This window comes from Dendrobates tinctorius, unplaced genomic scaffold (genome assembly GCF_039654945.1).
Source record: "Dendrobates tinctorius isolate UK_male_01 unplaced genomic scaffold, ASM3965494v1 ptg000014l, whole genome shotgun sequence".
NCBI classification, from domain to species: domain Eukaryota; kingdom Metazoa; phylum Chordata; class Amphibia; order Anura; family Dendrobatidae; genus Dendrobates; species Dendrobates tinctorius.
The window spans coordinates 4,318,591-4,342,923 of record NW_027361682.1 but is presented as its reverse complement, the minus strand read 5'-3'; the positions used below and the strand labels follow the sequence as shown (position 1 = coordinate 4,342,923).

Sequence of the window (24,333 nt, the reverse complement as noted above, 5' to 3'; positions counted from 1 at the left end):
TTCATGTTTCACTTTGTATGTCACCAGTCATTACCAGCTATATCAGGGTGAGTAACCTGTTTTCTGCCAGGGGCCATTTGGATATTTCTACCATTCTACCCGCTATATTGGTCAAACATTTTATTAACTCACCCCTAATATGATGGCTGGAGCTGCATCTCTTTGGTAGGGCTGTGATGTCAGAGGGTATTAATGATATTGCTACTCCCATCTGCATTTCCAGGTTTGGGTTGGTCTGGAGTGCAGACAACTATTTGTGATAAGTTTTGTAAAGAATTCATAGCAGAAAGTTGTACCAAACAGAGATGTATATTACACTGCATGTCTACTCAGTGGGCAATTCATCACTGGTCAGGTTACATTTATAAAACTCAAGCAGTGGGAGGTCTGCTGTACACACTACATAGAAAACACCAAGACTGCTTTATATATATTATATAGCGAGAGACACCAGGAGTGGTGCATATACATCACATAGGAGACACATGCCTTGGTAACTATACATCACTTAGGAGCCAATGGGGCTGGAGTATATACTTCACATAGGATACACTGGGAGTTGAGCATATACATCACATAAGAAACAATGTGTTTGGAGCAAATACACCCCATAGAATACAATGCAATAGGGCTTGAGCATATATATCACATAGGATACACTGGGAGTTGAGCATATACATCACATAAGAAACAATGTGTTTGGAGCAAATACACCACATAGAATACAATGCAATAGGGCTGGAGCATATACAGTTGTGGCCAAAAGTATTGACACCCCTGCAATTCTGTCAGATAATACTCGTCCCTTACTTACAAACTATGTTCTCCACCCTATCCATGACTCTTACTGCCCATTGTAACAAACTATCCCCCTCACACAGCCACTACTTCATATTGAACTATCTCTTCACACTGCCTCCTGACTATTCAACCCTTGTGGGTCTTTGTACCACAGGTTAAACAGCTGCCATGAAGAAACTAATTTGGTTAGCGACAATAAGTAAGCCACAGTGTAAAAACATCCTTATGAAGGGTACCCAGGATGTGCCAAGAAATCATTCCCACATTATTAATCCACCTCCACCAGCCTTAAGTGTTGATGTTGGATGTCGCTCCTTGAAAATCCCCACAAGGCTGATAGTTTATAAACTATTTGCCCATGTTTGTCACTCAGATTATTCAATCTTCTACAGTTGTGGCCAAAAGTATTGAAACCCCTGCAATTCTGTCAGATAATACTAAGTTTCTTCCTGAAAATGATTGCAAACACAAATTCTTTGTTATTATTATCTTCATTTAATTTGTCTTAAATGAAAAAACACAAAAAGAATTGTCCTAAAGCCAAATTGGATATAATTCCACACCAAACATAAAAAAAGAGGGTGGACAAAAGTATTGGCACTGTTCGAAAAATCATATGATGCTTCTCTAGTTTGTGTAATTAACAGCACCTGTAACTTACTTGTGGCACCTAACAGGTGTTGGCAATTACTAAATCACACTTGCAGCCAGTTAACATGGATTAAAGTTGATACAACCTCTGTCCTGTGTCCTTGTGTGTACCACATTGAGCATGGAGAAAATAAAGAAGACCAAAGAACTGTCTGAGGACTTGAGAAACCAAATTGTGAGGAAGCATGAGCAATCTCAAGGCTACAAGTCCATCTCCAAAGACCTGAATGTTCCTGTGTCTACCTTGCGCAGTGTCATCAAGAAGTTTAAAGCCCATGGCACTGTGGCTAACCTCCCTAGATGTGGACGGAAAAGAAAAATTGACAAGAGATTTCAACGCAAGATTGTGCGGATGTTGGATAAAGAACCTCGACTAACATCCAAACAAGTTCAAGCTGCCCTGCAGTCCGAGGGTACAACAGTGTCAACCCGTACTATCCGTCAGCGTCTGAATGAAAAGGGACTGTATGGTAGGAGACCCAGGAAGACCCCACTTCTTACCCCGAGACATAAAAAAGCCAGGCTGGAGTTTGCCAAAACTTACCTGAAAAAGCCTAAAACGTTTTGGAAGAATGTTCTCTGGTCAGATGAGACAAAAGTAGAGCTTTTTGGGCAAAGGCATCAACATAGAGTTTACAGGAGAAAAAAAGAGGCATTCAAAGAAAAGAACACGGTCCCTACAGTCAAACATGGCGGAGGTTCCCTGATGTTTTGGGGTTGCTTTGCTGCCTCTGGCACTGGACTGCTTGACCGTGTGCATGGCATTATGAAGTCAGAAGATTACCAACAAATTTTGCAGCATAATGTAGGGCCCAGTGTGAGAAAGCTGGGTCTCCCTCAGAGGTCATGGGTTTTCCAGCAGGACAATTACCCAAAACACACTTCAAAAAGCACTAGAAAATGGTTTGAGAGAAAGCACTGGAGACTTCTAAGGTGGCCAGCAATGAGTCCAGACCTGAATCCCATAGAACACCTGTCGAGAGATCTAAAAATGGCAGTTTGGAGAAGGCACCCTTCAAATATCAGGGACCTGGAGCAGTTTGCCAAAGAAGAATGGTCTAAAATTCCAGCAGAGCATTGTAAGAAACTCATTGATGGTTACCGGAAGCGGTTGGTCGCAGTTATTTTGGCTAAAGGTTGTGCAACCAAGTATTAGGCTGAGGGTGCCAATACTTTTGTCTGGCCCATTTTTGGAGTTTTGTGTGAAATGATCAATGCTTTGCTTTTTGCTTCATTCTCTTTTGTGTTTTTTCATTTAAGACAAATTAAATGAAGATAATAATACCAAAGAATTTGTGTTTGCAATCATTTTCAGGAAGAAACTGAGTATTATCTGACAGAATTGCAGGGGTGTCAATACTTTTGGCCACAACTGTATATCACATAGGAGACACTGGAGCATAAACACTAGGAGACTTTGAGCCTGGAGCACATACATCACTGGAGACATGGGGCTACCTCTAATGTCTTCAGTGGGACGAGATTGAATCAGTCATGAGAATGTTACGTCCACCTGGAAGACCTGGAATTAGACGATCACATCGGGAAATGAATTGCATGTCTTCTTTAGAGATGGTGTGATTTGTGTCCCATATTAAATGGGTTTAGTTTCCTTTGGTAGTTAAAAGGGTTGTCCACTACTGGGACAACCCCTTCTTAAACTAAATGTTCGGCACCGATAAAAAAAATGAAGCCTATACTTGCCCCCAGTGCTGGCTCGATTTCAGATGTTTGGTTATTCCTCGCGGTCTCGGAGATGCGATGGAATGACACTAGATGCCCAGTGCCCAATCGGCGCTGGATTCACTGTCTACACCTTCGGACAAACTGAACATGAATTGGAAGCCCAGGATGAGCTGCAGCCCTGGCTTCCTCTTCATGTTTAGTTTGTCCGAAGGAGGAGACAGTTATGCCAGCTCCTGGTTCCTGTTCTAATTTAGTTTATTCCTCTCTGTTCGTATCCTCCCCCTTACTGTTGGTTACAGCTTTTGTATGGTAGAGGTTTTCTGTTATCCCTGTTTTGTCTTTGTCTTGTTTACCTTACATTTCTGTCCCATGCCTCATGGGGTGTGGAAGTGGACAGATCATGGTTCAACAGGAACATAGTAAGGTCAGATACTCAGGCCTTTCTACCTTCAAGAGCCCCCCAGGACAGGGACAGATAGGGTCACAGTTCCAGGGAAGTTTGAGGCCCCCTTTCCTTACCGAAGATCCTCACATCATGACAGAATTGCACGCTAGCACCTCCCAAAAACTATGTACAGATGCTAGCACAGGCCAACATCAGGACATAATCCTTATTTGCATGCAACACAGAGTTCAATAGTGAAAGCTGCGTGCAGGTGCAAAAAGGAATTAAAGGGCCGGCAGCCAGCAAAACAGGACTGCCAGGCCGAACACTGCGATCACTTCAATAGCACTGTGCATGGAAACAGTAGTTTTCCATGACATATAGGTATACTCCAAAGAAATTGAACAAATTGAGAGGTCCACTTTCTCCTTTTCTTCTTGGGAAAATACAACTTTTTGAGCTAATTCAACATTTTTTGAAGTTACCATTATAGAAAGTCCATTCAGTAATCCCAGGACAAAGTGAGTTACTTTAAAAGGGCCATGGGATCAGATTAGGGTTAAACAGCAGCATAGCAAGGTCGGAGACCTGGGCCTATCTACCTTCAACAGTATTTCCAGGAAAGGGATAGTGAGGGTCCCAGTTCCAGGGAACGTTTGAGACCCTTCTCCCATACTGAAGACCATCACAGCGTGAAATGAATGCAGTGGGGAATGTCTAGGATACTCGATTGACAACTCAAACGAGTCCCTCACAGAGGTACAGAATGGGATTGGGGATTCAACCTGTGTGCCAAAAGCTTTTTCAATCCCTGCAATGAAAGCTCAGAGTGTGGCTTTAACCAGGATTCATATACCGATGTCTCTGGTAGCAGTTCTATGGGGAAAAATTACTGTAAATATACTATCTTTGTATGCTCCTGTGCATAGGGGAATGCCAGAGTAATTCAGATGACAACGAAAGTTAATCCCACGTAAGGGCACAAATTGGGAGTAGTGATCTTATTATGAAGTCAAATGATGTCACCTACCCTGTCAGCTCTTACATGAGCCGGAAGAACTCAGGATGCGGTCCTGACAAGGATACTTATAAGTATGTCTTTGGCAGTAATTCACTTAAATATATAAACAGCTTTACCATTAATGCTGCACAATCCCTAACCAATGAGATAATAACTAGGTAATCCATAGAGGATAGTCCTGCCTAAGATAATACTGCTTTCATAGAATACATAATAGAACTTTTTAATGCTCTTTTAAGTTCACTTAATCATCCTCCGTTAAATATCACCAACTTAGACAGTGAAACAGACTGAGGGATCAGTGACCTGTCAGCAGTCTGCATTATGAATATCTAATCAGAGCACCACGTACACCAACCCCCGCCTTAGGGCACGAGAATCTCAGTAACGTAAAACTGAAAATAAAGATTAAGAAACAGCCACAAGACGGATTTCATCACCAGGTATCATTTTAATCAGTATAACGGTGCCGACCTCACACTCTATGTAGGTTACTGTGCACAATCCTGCTGACAGGTTCCCTTTAATACGGTTCTGTTTAATGTTAAAAAGCAACTAATATTAGGGTTAGTTTCAAGTAATGTGTACTTCTTACTTTCCTTTTCCCTATCTTTATAGAAAATTTCCTTGTTCCATCTCCTCTGACGTTTTCTTTTCCAGATAAAAAAATTTTTATGTCCTTCACCCCCACCATTTCCTCACTGTACTCTCCTTTCCTACGGAATTGTTGTGTGTATATTGTTTGCATAGTGTTTGTTCCATTTTTTCCTTTAAAAATTTTAAAAATCCTAATAAAAATTATTGAAACACAAAAATATGTTTTAAAAAAATGATGCTGGGGTATATTAAACATGTAGAAAGGGTTACTTAATAATTATTTGATTATTTTTATTGGTATGGCTATCTATTTTAAGGGCTGAAAATTTTGAAGTTCAACAATTGCAAATTTTTCCAAATTGCCATAAAATTTCAATTTTTTTCATAGCTAAACGCAAATCATATCAACTGATATTTAGCTCTAATGACAACTACAATGTGCCCCAAAAAATCATTCTCAGAAACACTTGAATATGTTGAAGCATTCAAGAGTGATTACCACATAAATTGACACTGGTCCGAGTTGAAAAATGGTGCTGTGTCAGGAAAGTAAAAATAGGCTTCGGCAGTAAGGAGGGGTTGTCCAGTCCAAAATGACAAATCCGCAGTTTACTCTGTGTGACTGCAGACTTATAATTCACCCCAGCGCACACGCTACGGGGATTCACGGATTTCTGAGCCGGGACAAGCTTGCACGTATGCGTTATACACTGTGTGCAGAATTATTAGGCAAATGAGTATTTTGATCACATCATCCTTTTTACACATGTTGTCCTACTGCAAGCTGTATAGGCTTGAAAGCCAACTGCCAATTATGTAAATCAGGTGATTTGCATCTCTGAATGAATCATAGAATCATAGAATCGTAGAGTTGGAAGGGACCTCCTAGGCCATCTGGTCCAACCCCCTGCTCAAAGCAGGATTCGCTAAATCATCCCAGTCAGATGTCTGTCCAGCCTCTGTTTGAAGACTTCCATTGAAGGAGAACTCACCACTTCTCGTGGCAGCCTGTTCCACTCATTGATCACTCTAACTGTCAAAAAGTTTTTTCTAATATCTAATCTGTGTCTCCTCCCCTTCAGTTTCATCCCATTGCTTCTAGTCTTTCCTTGTGCAAATGAGAATAAAGTTGATCCTTCTACAATGTGACAGCCCTTTAGATATTTGTAGACAGCTATTAAGTCTCCTCTCAGTCTTCTCTTTTGCAAACTAAACATTCCCAAATCCTGCAACCTTTCCTCATAAGACAGGGTTTGCAGACCGGTCACCATTCTGGTCGCTCTTTTCTGAACTTGCTCCAGTTTGTTGAGGTCTTTTTTAAAATGTGGTGCCCAAAACTGGACACAATATTCCAGATGAGGTCTGACCAAAGAGGAGTAGAGGGAAATAATGACTTCACGTGATCTAGACTGTATGCTTCTGTTAATACATCCTAGAATTGCATTTGCCTTTTTTGCTGCTGCCTCACACTGTTGACTCATATTCAGTCTGTGATCTATTAGTATACCCAAGTCTTTTTCACATGTGCTGTCACTTAGCCCTATTCCTCCCATTCTGTATATGCTTTTTTCATTTTTATTGCCCAGATGTAGTACTTTGCATTTCTCCCTGTTAAAAATCATTCTGTTAGTTGCTGCCCACTTCTCCAGTTTATTTAAATCTTTTTGAATCCTCTCTCTCTCTTCTCTAGTATTAGCTATCCCTCCTAGCTTTGTGTCATCAGCAAATTTAATCAGATTACCCTCAATTCCTTCATCTAAATCGTTGATAAAGATGTTGAACAATACAGGGCCCAGGACAGAGCCCTGTGGTACCCCACTTGAGACATTCTTCCAACTGGATGTGCAGCCATTTACGACCACTCTTTGGGTCCGATCACTAAGCCAGTTATGAATCCACCTAACAGTTGCCTTGTCCATTCCATACTTAGTCATTTTTTCAATAAGGATTTTATGAGAGACTTTGTCAAATGCTTTGCTGAAGTCAAGATATACTATATCTACAGCATTTCCTTGATCCACCCAATCAGTGATACCGTCATAGAAGGAAATTAAGTTAGTCTGACATGACTTATTAGTTACAAACCCATGCTGACTCTGTTTAATCACTTCATTCTTATCCAGGTATTGACATACATGTTGTTTAATAATTTGTTCAAAGATCTTTCCTGGTATAGAAGTCAGACTCACCGGCCTATAGTTGCCTGGGTCCACCTTCTTCCCCTTTTTGAAGATAGGAACAACATTTGCTCTTCTCCAGTCTTCTGGCACTTCTCCTGTTCTCCAAGAATTTTCAAAGATTATGGAGAGGGGTTCAAAAATTTCTTCTGCTATCTATAGGGGTGTGGTCTAATGACATCAACACCCTATATAAGGTGTGCTTAATTATTAGACAACTTCCTTTCCTTTGGCAAAATGGGTCAGAAGAAAGATTTGACAGACTCTGAAAAGTCAAAAATTGTGAGATGTCTTGCTGAGGGATGCAGCAGTCTTGAAATTGCCACACTTTTGAAGCGTGATCACCGAACAATCAAGTACTTCATGGCAAATAGCCAACAGGGTGGCAAGAAGCGTGTTGATAAAAAAGGCACAAAATAACTGCCCATGAATTGAGGAAAATCAAGCGTCAAGCTGCCAAGATGCCATTTGCCACCAGTTTTGCCATATTTCAGAGCTGCAACGTTACTGGAGTATCAAAAAGTACAAGGTGTGCCACACTCAGGGACATGGCCAAGGTAAGGATGGCTGAAAAATGACCACCTGTGAACAAGAAACATAAGATAAAACGTCAAGACTGGGCCAAGAAATATCTTAAGACTGATTTTTCTAAGGTTTTATGGACTGATGAAATGAGAGTGACTCTTGATGGGCCAGATGGATGGGCCCGAGGCTGGATCAGTAAAGGACAGAGAGCTCCACTCCGACTCAGACGGCAGCAAGGTGGAGGTGGGGTATTGGTATGGGCTGGTATCATCAAAGATGAACTTGTGGGACCTTTTCAGGTTGAGGATGGAGTGAAGCTCAACTCCCAGACCTACTGCCAGTTTCTGGAAGACACCTTCTTCAAGCAGTGGTACAGGAAGAAGTCGGTATCGTTCAAGAAAAACATGATTTTCATGCAGGACAATGCTTCATCACATGCATCTAAATACTCCACAGCGTGGCTAGCCGGTAAAGGTCTAAAAGAAGAAAAAGTAATGACATGGCCCCCTTGTTCACCTGATCTGAACCCCATAGAGAACCTGTGGTCCCTCATAAAATGTGAGATCTACAGGGAGGGAAAACAGTAGACCTCTCAGAAAAGTGTCTGGGAGGCTGTGGTGGCTGCTGCACGCAATGTTGATTGTAAACAGATCAAGCAACTGACAGAATCTATGGATGGAAGGCTTTTGAGTGTCATCGTAAAGAAAGGTGGCTATATTTATCACTGATTTTTTTTTTTGTTTTTGAATGTCAGAAATGTTTATTTCTAAATTTTGTGTTGTTATATTGGTTTACCTGGTGAAAACAAACAAGTGAGATGGGTATATATTTGGTTTTTATTAAGTTGCCTAATAATTCTGCACAGTAACAGTTACTTGAAAAAACAGATATCCTCCTAAGATAGCCAAATCTAAAAAAAAAACCACTTGAACTTCCAAAAATATTAAGCTTTGATATTTATGAGTCTTTTGGGTTGATTGAGAACATAGTTGTTGTTCAATAATAAAAAGAATCCTCTCAAATATAACTTGCCTAATAATTCTGCACGCAGTGTACATACTCCCTACCAGAACCCGATTAGTGTGTGTGGCCTCGCTTCATATACTAGTATACAGCGTGGTCGCGCCCGCTAGTCGGCCCACATCCACTTGTCGGCCGCGTCACTAGATGGGGTATGCAAAACACAAGCCGCGGAGACACCATCACATGTTTCTCAACGCAAGCAATGACCAGCCAGGTCTTTCCCCGGGAAGGAACAACCACGGGAAGGGCAGTCTCCAATGAAGGAAACCACCTATGCCAAAACATGGTATCCATCCACAGACAGCTGTTTCGGGGTATTGCCTACTCCACACTGATGAGGGGCAATACCCCAAAACAGCTGTCTGTGGATGGATACCATGTTTTGGCATAGGTGGTTTCCTTCATTGGAGACTGCCCTTCCCGTGGTTGTTCCTTCCCGGGGAAAAACCTGGCTGGTCATTGCTTGCGTTGAGAAACATGTGATGGTGTCTCCGCGGCTTGTGTTTTGCATGTTTTTGCATATTTCCCATAAGGGATGGGGGCATTGCTCTAGAATCACTGCGTTGAGAAACATGTGATGGTGTCTCCGCAGTGTTGGATGTTGATCTCCATGAGTTCATTCATCCTCATTGTTCACTAGATGGGGTATGGCATACAAGTGTATGGAACGAGCAGGGGCGTAACTACTGTGGTCTCAGGGGTCGCAGCTGCGACGGGGCCCTGGAGTGATTAGGGGCCGGCCCAGTCCAGCAAAGAAGCAGCAGGCTTCCTGTGGGACCTGGGCTTCCATCACGTCCTGCGCCCCTCCTCCAGCATGGACTCGGTTTTTCCTCCCCCTGAACTCTGCACTCCACCCCCCCAGTGTCTCACGTGATGGAGGATGAGACCTGCTGCCGACACCTCTTAGTGACCAGTCATGGAGCTCCATGACTACAGAGTGCAGGGGGAAGGCACGCATTCAGGAGCGCATGATGGCTGTTCTGTGTGTACAGGACCTGCGATGAGGTCACAGGAGGGGAGGAGTCAGGGGGTCACATGATCAGGAGCCTCAGTGTATGCAGGAGGACTCTGCTGTGCTGGTTGTCATGGTGCTGGATGGGGTAAGTTTATGTGTGGGGTCAGGAGGTGTTTACAGTGTGGATGTAGCAGAGCTGTGTGTGTATGAGGTGTACGGAGCAGAGCAGCGTGTGTACGAGGTGTACGGAGCGGAGCTGTGCATGTACAAGGTGTACGGAGCGCAGCCGTGTGTGTACGAAGTGTACGGAGCAGAACCGTGTGTGTACGATGTGTATGGAGCGCAGCCGTGTGTGTACGATGTGTACGGAGCAGAGTCGTATGTGTACAATGTATATGGAGCTCAGCCGTGTGTGTACAATGTGTATGGAGCGCAGCCGTGTGTGTACAATGTGTATGGAGCGCAGCCGTGTGTGTACGATGTGTACGGAGCAGAGCCGTATGTGTACAATGTGTACGGAGCAGAGTCGTATGTGTACAATGTGTATGGTGCTCAGCAGTGTGTGTACGAGGTGTATGGAGCAGAGCCGTGTGTGTACAATGTGTATGGAGGGCAGCCGTATGTACGAGGTGTACGGAGCGGAGCCATGTGTGTATGAGATGTACGGAGCGGAGCCGTGTGTGTACGATGTGTACAGAACGTAGCCGTGTGTGTACGAGGTGTACGGAACGGAGCCATGTGTGTACGTGGTGTACGGAGCGGAGCCGCGCGTGAACGAGGTGTGCAGAGCAGAGCCGCGTGTGTACGAGGTGTACGGAGCGGAGATGTGCATGTATTTTGGCATGGGGGGGCCCCATTTGAAAATTCGCATTGGGCCGATAACTTTGTAGTTACGCCACTGAGAACGAGGCCACGCCCACTAGTCCGGAGCTGGCTTAGAAACTTGCAAATCCTCACAGCGCACTCATAGAGTAACTGCAGACATCATTTTGGACCGGATAACCTTTTTAAGTGATAAATCTTTAAGTCTCAACTACACATAAAAACCTCAGTGCAACAATCCTTAAAAAAATTTCAAACATCATTATACCATCCAGTGACTGAGAAGAACCTGTGACTTCTTTGCATTTAGTGATCACTACTCACCTGTACGGTTATCTGTAGTAATCTCCTCTTTACACCGTTCATCACCACTCACATATGTCTCTGTAGTATTAATCTGGGGCAGATCAGTACCCTGAAAGATATATAGTGTAAAACTCACAAACAGATGGAGAAGTCATTTGAAATTATTAAAAAAAAACAAAAAAACAGAAATAATAGTAAGTGAACATGGCGACCAAAAACGACACCCTATTTGGTGTTCGAGGTGCACTTGGCAAAGGGTCCTGCCCCCAACTGGTGAGTCAGACAGAGGGTATATGTACACAAAGTCTTTTTCAGGCAGATTCTACCTGGAACCCATCTGCAAGACAATGAACACTTGCACTGCAAAGTCAAAGCAACTTTCCACACTTATGTAATGTTCCGTCTTCTAAAGGTATGTACACATTACATTTTTTCAAGTGAGTTACATAGCAAGAAATAAACTCTAGAAGCAATCATCATATACTGCACTGCAATGTCTAGATAACTTGCTGTTCATATGTTTAGTCTTTTGTACTTCAGGTTTTCAAAGAGTTAAAGCGGTTAACAAAATTGACCAGACTATTCTCGCTGTGCCTTGGACTTGGAAGCTGCTCTCTAGGTTACTCAATACAATAACTAAAAATCAGGCCGCCAAAATATAACCAGAAAAATTACTGAAAAGATGAAAGAAAGAACCTTTAAAACAAAGGACACTTGCATTGACTGAAGCACCTTCCGCTTAAAAATTTTGCTAGGTTTGTCAAACAGATATTGTGTGCACGACTACTAAGGGTGCACTTACCTTTTAATAAATAGCTCAGACCTGCATACACATTAAACCAGGGTTGGCCTAGTCAATGGTTACCACTGAGTTTTTCCGACAGTTTGACATGTATCGCTACCTCTGACGAAGTCAGTGGTGATAATGATGTCCGATTGCAGATCCTTTTGTTCTCTAAGAGATAAGCCGCCACCAGACATTTTTTGCAAGCAGTTCTCTCATTGAAAACAAAAGAGCGGTATTACGCCTCCTGTTACGCCGCCCCCCCCGAGCCCTGGAATACTTACCCATCCTCGGCATCCCGGCATGCTCCCGGAGCTGGTGCGCATCACCCGGCGTCTCCTCTTCCTGTCTCGCGGCCAGCTCCTGGCTCCCGTTGGGTGCACGTGCGCGCCTCCTGCACTGCACTCAGGCGGCGCACATCTCCCTGCTCGACCACGACCGCTCCTTCTCCACATCTCTATGACCCGGGAGGACCCTGACTCAGAAGTCCTGCGGCACGCTCTGCATATCAGGTAGCCTCTCCCACTAGGCTGTGCCTGACTATCATTTGAGCCTCACCAATGATTCGGGCCCCACGCTTCCCTGCGTCTCCTGCTCCCTGCCTACCTGCTTGGTCTTGCGCTATTGCGCTACCATTCCCACAGTCCTTACCTAGGTCCCTCTCTGTGCTTTCTCCTTGTGCTCGCCTGCTCCAGCCTGTGTCTGTCTCCTCCTGTGTCGCCATACCCCTCCAGACTGTTCCTCTTCAGCCTCTCTCTGCCAAATCGGCAGTTGTCTCCCCTGTGGTCTCCAGTTCCCGCTGCCAGCCTCTCTGCTAGTCCGTCCTGTCTTCCGCTTGTGTCTCCTACTGCCCATCCCTGGGTACCAGCTGTTGCGGTGATAGTCTCCCCTGGGCCTGTCCCTGACACTCCCTGTATAGGGGGTGGTTCACTAGGCCATCTCACTCGAGGGAGGTTCGTTGTCACGGCCCTGCGGGTTCACTTTAGGAGTCCCAAGTTCTCACAGTATAGTCAACCCATGGACCCCGCTGGTACCTTGACCACTGCCCAAAAGGAACTGGTGTTCCTATGGGAGAAGCAGACGAGGATTATGCCCATTTTGAAATCCATGGAGTCCCGTTTGTCGGCCTTACAGCCCTCTGACGTTTCCCAGCTGGCCAGTCTCCAATAGGAGCTCACACAGCAACGCGACACCCAGGCCCACATTCTCAATTATATGGCGTCGGTAGATAACCGACTCCTTTCCTTATAGTCCGCCTCCTCTGTTCCTGCTCAGGCCTCAGCCCCACACTCGCCTCCCTGTTTAGGTAAACCTCCGCAGTATAGTGGAGACCCCCAAGTTATGATGGGGGTATCTAAATCAATGCCAACTACACTTTGAACTGCTGCTGCAGCAATATCCCACCAACCGAGCTAAGGTGGCCTTTGTGGTGTCCCACTTAGAGGGGGAGGCTTTAGCCTGGGTGAACCCTCTTTGGGAATGTGATGATCCTCTAGTATCGCAACTCTCCACCTTTCTGGACACCTTTCATAAGGTGTTCGATGAGTCGGGTCGCCTGGCCTCCACCACCTAGCCCCTTTTTAACCTTCACCAGGGTACCCACTCTGTTGGCCAATAAGCCATCCGATTTCGTACTTTGTCTTCCGAGCTGGGCTGGAACAATGAGGTCTTGGTAGGAGCTTTTTGGCGAGGTCTGTCGGGTCGAATTAAAGACGAGCTGGCGGGTCAGGACACACCAACCTCTTTAGAGGATTTAATCTCCCTGGCGACTCGTATTGAGAAGACCTCCCTGTCTAGCTTCGGCTACTCATACTCCCGTGGCATCTTCTGCGGCCTCTGCACCGGAGCCCATGCAGGTGGACCGACTCAAGCTGGTGAAACAGCGCCGTAAAGAGAGACTCGTACAAGGTCTCTGTTTCTACTGTGGGAGTGCTTCCCATCTGTTGCGTTCCTGTCCCGAAAGGCCAGGAAACTCCTCCGCCTAGGACAGGTAAGAGAGGCCTCCCTAGGTGTCTGTGACACCTCTCTACCCTTGACCCTCTCTGTTCTATAGAATCTGGGCTCTAGGCATTTCTCTGAGGTGGCCTACGCAGATTCTGGTGCGGCAGGAAACTTCATTCAGCTCGAGGCGGTCAGAAAGCTTCGGATTCCTCTCAGGTCCTTGGAGACTCCTCGGCAGATAGCTTCAGTCGACGGCAAGCCCTTGCGGGAGTCCGTTACTCAGGTAACCGAAGAGGTGGAGCTACAGATCGGAGCCTTGCATCGGGAGAAGCTAGCCTTCTACATTCTGCCTTCGTTGTCCCATACGTTTTTTCTGGGACTCCCTTGGTTAAGAGCTCACGAGCCTATCCTTGACTGGCGGTGATATTCTGCGTTGGGCAAAGTCCTGCCAGAAAAAGTGCTTGCTTCCCGTCCAGCCAGTGGATTCTACTCGGCCAACTTCGGTGCCTGAAGACCTGCCTTCAGCCTACTGGCTCTTTGCGGACGTCTTCAAAAAGAAAGCGTAGAGCCTGCCTCCGCATCATCCGTATGACTGCCCGATCAACCTCGTTCCAGGCTCTACTCCGCCTAGGGGTCGAATTTACCCACTGTCCCCTGCCGAGACCCAAGCCATGACCGAGTATGTCCAGGAGAATCTGGCCAGAGGCTTTATTCAGAAGTCCTCTTCGCCTGTGGGCGCTGGTTTCTTGTTAAGAAGAAGGTTGGATCCCTCCGTCCCTGCATTGACTACCAGGGTCTCAATGATATCACGATCAAGAACAAGTACCCACTTCCTCTTATTCCGGAGCTGTTCAATCGGCTATGGGGAGCAAGAATCTTCACTAAGTTGGATCTTCGTAGCCTACAATCTAATCCGTATCCGCCCCGGAGATGAGTGGAAGACCACTTTTAACACCCGGGACGGACACTATGAGTATTTAGTCATGCCATTCGGTTTGTGCAACGCCCCCGCAGTGTTCCAAGAGTTTGTGAATGATGTTTTACGGGACCTACTGTACTCCTGTGTGGTGGTGTACTTGGGCGATATTCTCGTGTTCTCCCCGGATGTGTCTGCCCATAGAAAAGAGGTCAGACAAGTACTTCTGCATCTGAGGGAGAATCGTGTTTATGCTAAGCTCGAGAAGTGCGCCTTCGAACAGTCTTCTCTACCGTTCTTGGGTTACATCATCTCAGACTCTGGCTTATGCGTGGATCCAGGAAAAGTGTCCACCGTGCTCAACTGGCCACGTCCCCATAGTGTTAAGGCGCTCCAGCGGTTCCATGGTTTCCCGAATTACTACCGCCAGTTCATCCCACACTTTTCCTCCTTGCAGGGGCGGACACTGACAGCTTGGGGCCCCTGTGCAAGAAATGTGTCTGGGCCCCCCTCCTTTTATGGCGTCAAAGTTACATGTGTATATACATATATATATATATATATATATATATTTTGATATTGATATTATGTAGCCACACACACATACATGTATATATATTACATAGTCTCCCTTATTATGTACAGTATATTGCTGTCCCTTACACAGTGCCCCCTCTTATGTACAGTACCGTCCCTTACATATTGAATTATATAGAGCCCTGTTTTTTATTACATACCGTCCTGTGTTGTTAGCTGTATAATGCAATGATGACTGATGGAGCATGGGAAAGCTTCCTTTCTAATGGAGGAGCTGATGGACTGGTAGTTTGGTCACCGGCTGCTCCATCAGCAGTCATTTTATATCTAACAAGAGAGGGGACTATGTAATAAAAGAGGGCACTGTAAATAACAAAATTAACAAGAATACACTATGTAAGAGACAGCACTATACATAACAGCAGAGGAAGCTATATAATAAGGGACGGCACCATATATAACTAGAGAGGATGGTACATAATAAGGGACGTGTTATACCTAATAAAAGAGGAATCTATGTAACTAAGGGTGGTGTTATACAGAATTAGTGAGTCCACTAATATACTAAGGGACTGTGTTAGACATAGTGAGTACACTATATACTAAGGGACTGTGTTAGACATAATAAGCGATAACGTCTTCCTCCACCTCCCCCTGTTCCTAAGGCCATTATAAGTCCCCCTTCCTAACATCCCAATCCCCCACACCCCTCATTGTCCTCCTCCCCTCGCATCCCATTATTGTCCTCTCCCCCACCCCATCATTGCCCTCTTCACCACCTCCATCATTTTCTTCTCCCCCACCACTGTCTTTGCTTTCTCCCCCACCACTCCCATCATTGCCCATTCCACCACCTCCATCATTTCCTCCTCCTCCACCACCTCCATTATTGCCCTTTCCACCACCACCAGTGCATTCTCCCCCACCACCCCATCATCATTTCTTTTTCCCCCACCACCCCATCATTGCCCTCTCCATCACCCCCATCATTGCCTTCTCTCCATCACCCCATCATTGCCTTCTCCCCATCACTCCCATCATTGCCTGCTCCATCACCCCCCATCATTGCCTTCTCCCCATCATTGCCTGCTCCATCACCCCATCACTCCCATCATTGCCTTCTCCCCATCACACCCTTCTCTCCATCACTCCCATCATTGCCTTCTCCCCATCACTCCCATCATTGCCTTATCCCCATCACTCCTATGATCCCATCAATGCCTTCTTTCAATCACCCCTCATGGCCTTCTCCCATTACCCCTCATGGCCTTCTCCCATCACCCCGGGCATCATGGCCTTTACTGCTCATCATAGTCTTCTCCTCATGTCTGCATCTCCTCCAGGGCCAGGTTCCACCTACATACACACATACATACACACAGACACACACACATGCATCATACACACAAACATACACACACACACAAGTGACTGACTGACCTGCGGGTGCAGCCACCGTCTGGCCGGCGCCACAGGCACAGTGAGTGAGACAGTCTGTCTCCTCTCCTCCCCCACAGCAGCACAGCACAGCGTGACTGACGCTATCATCTCACCTCAGGGCTGGCACCTCTCCTCCTTGTGCCTGGCGCTCTACATGGCTAATTTGAATAATTAGCCATGCGGTGCTTGAGGCTGGAGGTGCCCCCCGTGCAATGCACGGGCTGCATGGGCGGTAGGTCAGCCCCTGCCTCCTTGGCCGGTCCTATCTCCGCTCTGATCCACAAAGGGGCCAACCCTTACGTCTGGTCGTCTGAGGCCGAGAATGCCTTCCTGTCCTTAAAACAAGCCTTCGCTACGGCTCCCGTACTCCATCGTCCAGAGGTTAACAAACCCTTCATTCTTGAGGTAGATGCTTCAGCCACCGGGGCCAGTGCGGTGCTTTCTGAGAAGTCTTCCTCCGGACGGCTGGCCACCTGCGGCTTCTTTTCCAAGACGTTCGCCACCTCGGAATGGAACTACTCCATTGGTGACAGGGAGCTGTTGGCCATCAAGTTGGCTTTGGAAGAGTGGAGATACTTACTAGAGGGTGCTGTACATCCTTTTAAAATCTACACTGACCTTTAGAATCTGGCGTACATCCGGTCAGCACAAAGACTTAATCCCCGGCAAGCCAGGTGGTCTCTGTTCTTTGCCCGTTTCGATTTTGAACTCCATTTCCGCCCTGGCAATAAGAACCTCAAGGCTGACGCATTGTCCAGATCCTTTCTGTCTGTCGATACAGAGGAAGAACCTTTACACATTATGGATCCTTCCAAGGTCATCATGGTAGCTCCTGTCAGTCTGACTTCTTTACCTCCGGGTAAGACTTTCGTTCAAGAGAGCAATAGGAAGCGAGTCTTACACTGGGGTCCTGCCTCCAAACCTGCAGGACACATCGGGCTCAAAAAAACCCTCATTCTTGTTTCTCACTATTACTGGTGGCCATCCCTTTTCCAGGATGTTCGAAGCTTTATAGCCTCCTGTCTGTCTTGTGACAAGAACAAGGTTCCTAGGCAGCTACCCTCTGGGCTCTTTCACCCGATTCCAGTTCCTTCGGCTCTATGGCAGCACATAGCAATGGACTTTATTACCGATCTACCTTGGTCTTCTAGTTGCAGTTATCCTCGTTGTTGTGGACCGATTCTCCAAGATGGCTGATTTCTTCTATCTGTCTGGCTTGCCCTCTGCACCTGAGTTGGTCAAAGTTTTCATCCACCATATTTTTCAAATTCATGGCTTTTCTCAACATATAGTTTCGGACAGAGGAGTCCAGTTCACCTCCCGGTTCTGGAGAGCTTTATGCAAGCCTATGAATGTGACACTAGACTTCTCCTCTGCCTACCATCCCCAGACCTCCGGTCAGGTGGAGCATACGAATCAGATCCTGGTGATGTATCTCCATCATTTCTCTAACGCCCACCGGAACGATTTGTCCAGCTTGCTTCCTTGGGAGGAGTTTGCGTACAACAACCACACCAGCGAATCTTCATCCAAGTCACCATTTTTTTATTGTCTACAGGAAACATCCTGGCGTGCCTCTGCCGGTCCCTCCTGTCTCGGGTGTGCCGGCGGCTGATCTTCTGTCCGAGGAGTTCTCCAGGGTCTGGCAGGAGACCAAGACCGCACTTGAGCAAGCACGTGACCGAATGAAAAAACATGCAGATCCTCCCTTGTATCATCCGGGTGATAAGGTGTGGTTATTTTCCAAATTCATTCGCCTTAAGATTCCCTTGTATAAACTGGGCCCACGGTACACCGGACCTTTTGAGGTCTTGGCACGCATTAATGATGTCGTCTACAAGTTGAGGCTACCCGCCTTGCTTCGCATTCCTAATTCTTTCCACGTTTCCCTCCTGAAGCCTGTAGTACTCAACCGTTTCCATGCCTCTACTGGTCATTTGCCTCAGCCTGTTTCTGCAAAGGATGTCTTTGAAATTAAAGACTTTCTTGCTATGAAGAAGATTAGAGGGAAAACCTTTTTTTAATTGATTGGAAAGGCCTTGGTCCCGAGGAAAGATCTTGGGAACGCCGGTAGAACATCCAGGCCCATTCAATTTTGGCAAAATTTCTTTCCGGCCTTAGGAAGAGGGGGTGTAAAGAGGGGGTACTGTTACGCCGCCTGTTACACCGAGCCCCGGCATACTTACCCGTCCTCGGAGTCCCGGCGCACTCCCGGAGCTGGCGCGCGTCACCCGGCGTCTTCTCTTCCTGTCTCGCGTCCGGCTCCTGGCTCCCGTCGGGTGTGCGTGCGTACTTCCTGCACTGCACTCAGGCGCACATCTCCCTGCTCCACCACGGCCACTCCTCCACATCTCTATGACCCGGGAGGTCCCTGACACAGAAGTCCTGTGGCGCGCTCTGCATATCAGGTAGCCTCTCCCACTAGGCTGTGCCTGACTATCATTTGTGCCTCACCAATGATTGAGGCCCCACGCTTCCCTGCGTCTCCTAATCCCTGCTTACCTGCTCGGTCTTGCGCTACTGCCTTACCATTCCCACAGTCCTTACCTAGGTCCCTCTCTGTGCTTTCTCCTAGTGCTCGCCTGCTCCAGCCTGTGCCTGTCTCCTCCTGTGTCGCCATACCCCTCCAGACTGTTCCTCTTCAGCCTCTCTCTGCCAGACCAGCAGTCGTCTCCCCTGTGGTCTCCAGTTCCCGCTGCCAGCCTCTCTGCTAGTCCGTCCTGTCTTCAGCTTGTGTCTCCTACTGCAGGTCCCTGGGTACCAGCTGTCGCGGCGATAGTCTCCTCTGGGCCTGCCCCTGATGCTCCCTGTATAGGGGGTGGTTCACTAGGCCAGCTCACCCAAGGGAGGTTCATTGTCGCGGCCCTGGGGGTTCATTTAGGAGTCCCAAGTTCTCACAAGCGGTTGGCAACGTCAGGGTAATTGGGCGAGAGTAAAACGTTAATACAGGATGAGAACCAACATCAGGACATACATTCATCACCAGAACCACCATCAGAACATAAATACAGTGCCAGAATCATCATCAGTACATGAATACAGCTCAAGAACCATCACCACTACATGAATACAGAACCAGAACCATCATTATTACATGAATACAACACCAGAATCACAATCAGTACATGAATACAGCAATAAAACCAAAATCAGTACATGAATACAACACCAGATCTATCATCAGATAGATCCCTAGAAGAATCAATATATAAATGCATCTTCAGATCCATTACCAGTACATATACAGTGGGGCAAAAAAGTATTTAGTCAGTCAGCAATAGTGCAAGTTCCACCACTTAAAAAGATGAGAGGCGTCTGTAATTTACATCATAGGTAGACCTCAACTATGGGAGACAAACTGAGAAAAAAAAATCCAGAAAATCACATTGTCTGTTTTTTTTTCTTTTTATTTGCATATTATGGTGGAAAATAAGTATTTGGTCAGAAACAAGCAATCAAGATTTCTGGCTCTCACAGACCTGTAACTTCTTCTTTAAGAGTCTCCTCTTTCCTCCACTCATTACCTGTAGTAATGGCACCTGCTTAAACTTGTTATCAGTATAAAAAGACACCTGTGCACACCCTCAAACAGTCTGACTCCAAACTCCACTATGGTGAAGACCAAAGAGCTGTCAAAGGACACCAGAAACAAAATTGTAGCCCTGCACCAGGCTGGGAAGACTGAATCTGCAATAGCCAACCAGCTTGGAGTGAAGAAATCAACTGTGGGAGCAATAATTAGAAAATGGAAGACATACAAGACCACTGATAATCTCCCTCGATCTGGTGCTCCACGCAAAATCCCACCCCGTGGGGTCAGAATGATCACAAGAACGGTGAGCAAAAATCCCAGAACCACGCGGGGGGACCTAGTGAATGAACTGCAGAGAGCTGGGACCAATGTAACAAGGCCTACCATAAGTAACACACTACGCCACCATGGACTCAGATCCTGCAGTGTCAGACGTGTCCCACTGCTTAAGCCTGTACATGTCCGGGCCCGTCTGAAGTTTGCTAGAGAGCATTTGGATGATCCAGAGGAGCTTTGGGAGAATGTCCTATGGTCTGATGAAACCAAACTGGAACTGTTTGGTAGAAACACAACTTGTCGTGTTTGGAGGAAAAAGAATACTGAGTTGCATCCATCAAACACCATACCTACTGTAAAGCATGGTGGTGGAAACATCACGCTTTGGGGCTGTTTCTCTGCAAAGGGGCCAGGACGACTGATCTAGGTACATGAAAGAATGAATGGGGCCATGTATCGTGAGATTTTGAGTGCAAACCTCCTTCCATCAGCAAGGGCATTGAAGATGAAACGTGGCTGGGTCTTTCAACATGACAATGATCCAAAGCACACCGCCAGGGCAACGAAGGAGTGGCTTCGTAAGAAGCATTTCAAGGTCCTGGAGTGGCCTAGCCAGTCTCCAGATCTCAACCCTATAGAAAACCTTTGGAGGGAGTTGAAAGTCCGTGTTGCCAAGCGAAAAGCCAAAAACATCACTGCTCTAGAGGAGATCTGCATGGAGGAATGGGCCAACATATCAACAACAGTGTGTGGCAACCTTGTGAAGACTTACAGAAAACGTTTGACCTCTGTCATTGCCAACAAAGGATATATCACAAAGTATTGAGATGAAATTTTGTTTCTGACCAAATACTTATTTTCCACCATAATATGCAAATAAAATGAATAAAAAAAACAGACAATGTGATTTTCTGGATTTTTTTTTCTCAGTTTGTCTCCCATAGTTGAGGTCTACCTATGATGCAAATTACAGACGCCTCTCAGCTTTTTAAGTGGTGGAACTTGCACTATTGCTGACTGACTAAATACTTTTTTGCCCCACTGTATACAGCACCAGAATTATTGGTACAGGAAGACAGCACCAAACTTAGTATATCTATCAACTGCAATGTCAGGTTTAGCCTTCAGTATATATAAATGTATGCCATGAACCATCAACTTCCAGTATGTTCTTAACAATGATAAAGAAATGATGGGAGTTGTAGTTACCATCAGGGCCGGATTAAGGTTGGTGGGGGCCCCTGGGCAGAAAATCTGGTGGGGGCCCCCATATCATTAACATTTTAGCCATAACAGTAGAGCGCGAACTGTAGCACTCAGATGTACAATCTAATCTTATCCTCTTGTTCTGCCACATTCAGATTTACAGTACTACAATAGAGATACAGTCCAGGATAACTCAAAGCAGTCCAATTATAGACAGAAAGAGTTACTCACTTTTTTTTATTGAACCCAATGTTAAGACAGCCAAGGAATAATAAAAATGCAGAAAGGGAAAGTTTTCACCGGCAGCAATTGTTGCTAACTACTGTATAACAATATGCTCTCTACTGTATTATCTCCGGAGTACAGCTCCCCCCCCACGCAAGGGTATACAGCTCTTGCCCCCTACAAGGGTATACAGGCAGCTTTCCCCCCCATGGGAATACAACTCCCCCCCAACGGGTATACAGCTCTTGCCCCCTACAAGGGTATACAGGCAGCTGTCCCCCCCCCCCCAAGGTTATACAGTTCTCCAATGTTTCGTCTTTATACAGTTCCCTCCTCCAGGTATACAGGCCCAAATGTACAGCTCCCCTCTCGCGCATACAGCTCCCCCGATCAATATATAGCTAGCTGGAGCCTGGAGGCAAGGGGGTTAATCACCGTGGCGCTGCAGAGTTGATTGGCGGGTACACAGCAGGCGGCGGGCGCACGATGCTCGTGAACGCGGCGAGCAGGCAGAGGAGATCCACAGGACAGGAGGCGTGACAGGAGAGGAGGCGTGACAGAAAGAAAGAACAGAGAAAAAAGAAAACAGAGAAAGAAAGAACAGAGAGAGAGAAAGAAAGAATGGAAAGAAAGAACAGAGAAAGAAAGAAAAGAAAGAAGAAAGAACAGAGAGAGAGAGAGAGAGAAAAAAAAAAGATTAGAGAGATAAAGAAACAGAGATAGAAAGATTCTATAAAGATACTATAGCAGCCCGGCTCCCACTGTAGTGCCCACCTGAGCCTCCCGATGCAGGAAATATAACGATCCGCTCACATGGCCGGCATCCCCGATTCCAAGGCGATCCTGCTGTCTGCGCTGTCGGAGGAGGACATGGTGATGGATCTGAAGCATTCCCTAAAGTGCCTCCATGGTTCCGTCACAATCTCCTCCCGAAATTACCTAATTTCCGGTCAGCTTCTAGCACGTCACTTCCGGTGGAACGTCACATGCGAATTTTAAAGTGCTCCTCGGGGCTCCGCCGTGTACTCCTGTGTCCGCACGAAAAGTAAGCTCCCAGCCGGGGCAGTATCTCTCTCAAAATCGAGACTGTCTCGCTGGGAGGTATGAATGCTCTCCACCATACACCTTGTAAACGTATGGCACCGCATACAATATACACACACGGTTCCGCTTTTTATGCCTCATACACACGGCTCCGTTCTGTACACCTTGCACACACACACTGCTCAACTCAGTACACACATGGCTCCACTCCGCAAACCTCGTACACATGCGGTTCCGCTCCACACACCTTGCACACACGCAGCTCCGCTCCATACACACACGTGGGGCTCAGCTCCGTACACGTGCGGCTCCGCTCAGTACACCTCACACACTCGCGGCTCTGCTCCGTACACCTCATACACACACACACACACGGCTCCGCTCCGTACACCTTGTACACACACGTCTCTGCTATATCCACCCTGTAAACCCTCCCTGACCCCACACAAACTTCACCTCATCCAGGACGATGAGAACCAGCACAGACAGCAGAGTCCTGCATAAACCAAGGGCTGATACTGGGTACTGGGGGAATATTATACTGTGTATGGGGGGGATGGCGGTACTGGGGGAACATTATACTGTGTGGGGGATGGCAGTACTGTGGGAATATTATACTGTGTGAATATTATACTGTGTGGGGGTGACGGTAGTGGGGAACATTATACTGTATGTGGGGGGATGGTGATACTGTGGGAACATTAAACTGTATGTGGGGACGTGATACTGTGGGAAAATTATACTGTATGTGGGGACAGGAAAGGGACATTGCAATATGTGTTTTGTTACTTCCTGTTTTCCATACTTGGGTCACATGTACAAGGAACAAAATGCTATGATTCTTAGAAAGTGACAACAAAAAAGCACCAAGATAGTCTCAGCTCTGAAAAGGTTACTGCCCCCTCTGCCCAGTAATGGGGAATCTCCAGCACCTACCTCCACATGCAGAGCCACACTCCACATAGAGAATAATGGAGCCTCCAGCACCGACCTCCACCCGCAGAGCCGCACTCCACATAGAGAATAATGGGGCCTCCAGCACCGACCTCCACCCGCAGAGCCGCACTCCACATAGAGAATAATGGAGCCTCCAGCACCGACCTCCACCCGCAGAGCCGCACTCCACATAGAGAATAATGGAGCCTCCAGCACCGACCTCCACCCGCAGAGCCGCACTCCACATAGAGAATAATGGGGCCTCCAGCACCGACCTCCACTCCATATAGAGAATAATGGAGCCTCCAGCACCGACCTCCACCCGCAGAGCCGCACTCCACATAGAGAATAATGGAGCCTCCAGCACTGACCTCCACCCGCAGAGCCGCACTCCACATAGAGAATAATGGAGCCTCCAGCACCTACCTCCACCCGCAGAGCCGCACTCCACATAGAGAATAATGGAGCCTCCAGCACCGACCTCCACCCGCAGAGCCGCACTCCACATAGAGAATAATGGAGCCTCCAGCACTGACCTCCACCCGCA

The 24,333-nt window shown here is 46.7% G+C and overlaps 1 protein-coding gene across 1 annotated transcript in view; it reads right to left on the bottom strand.

Moving 5' to 3' along the window:
• LOC141074234 (uncharacterized) overlaps window positions 1-23,904 on the bottom strand; it is a 54,816-nt gene extending 30,912 nt beyond the window's left edge. Inside the window, exons 1-2 of the mRNA XM_073561826.1 lie at window positions 23,842-23,904; window positions 10,968-11,058 (exon numbers count right to left, since the gene is read on the bottom strand). Coding sequence (XP_073417927.1) covers window positions 10,968-11,058; window positions 23,842-23,868 — 118 coding nt within the window. The 5' untranslated portion in view covers window positions 23,869-23,904. The remainder of the gene's footprint in view (window positions 1-10,967; window positions 11,059-23,841) is intronic.
• Window positions 23,905-24,333: the final 429 nt, after the last annotated feature.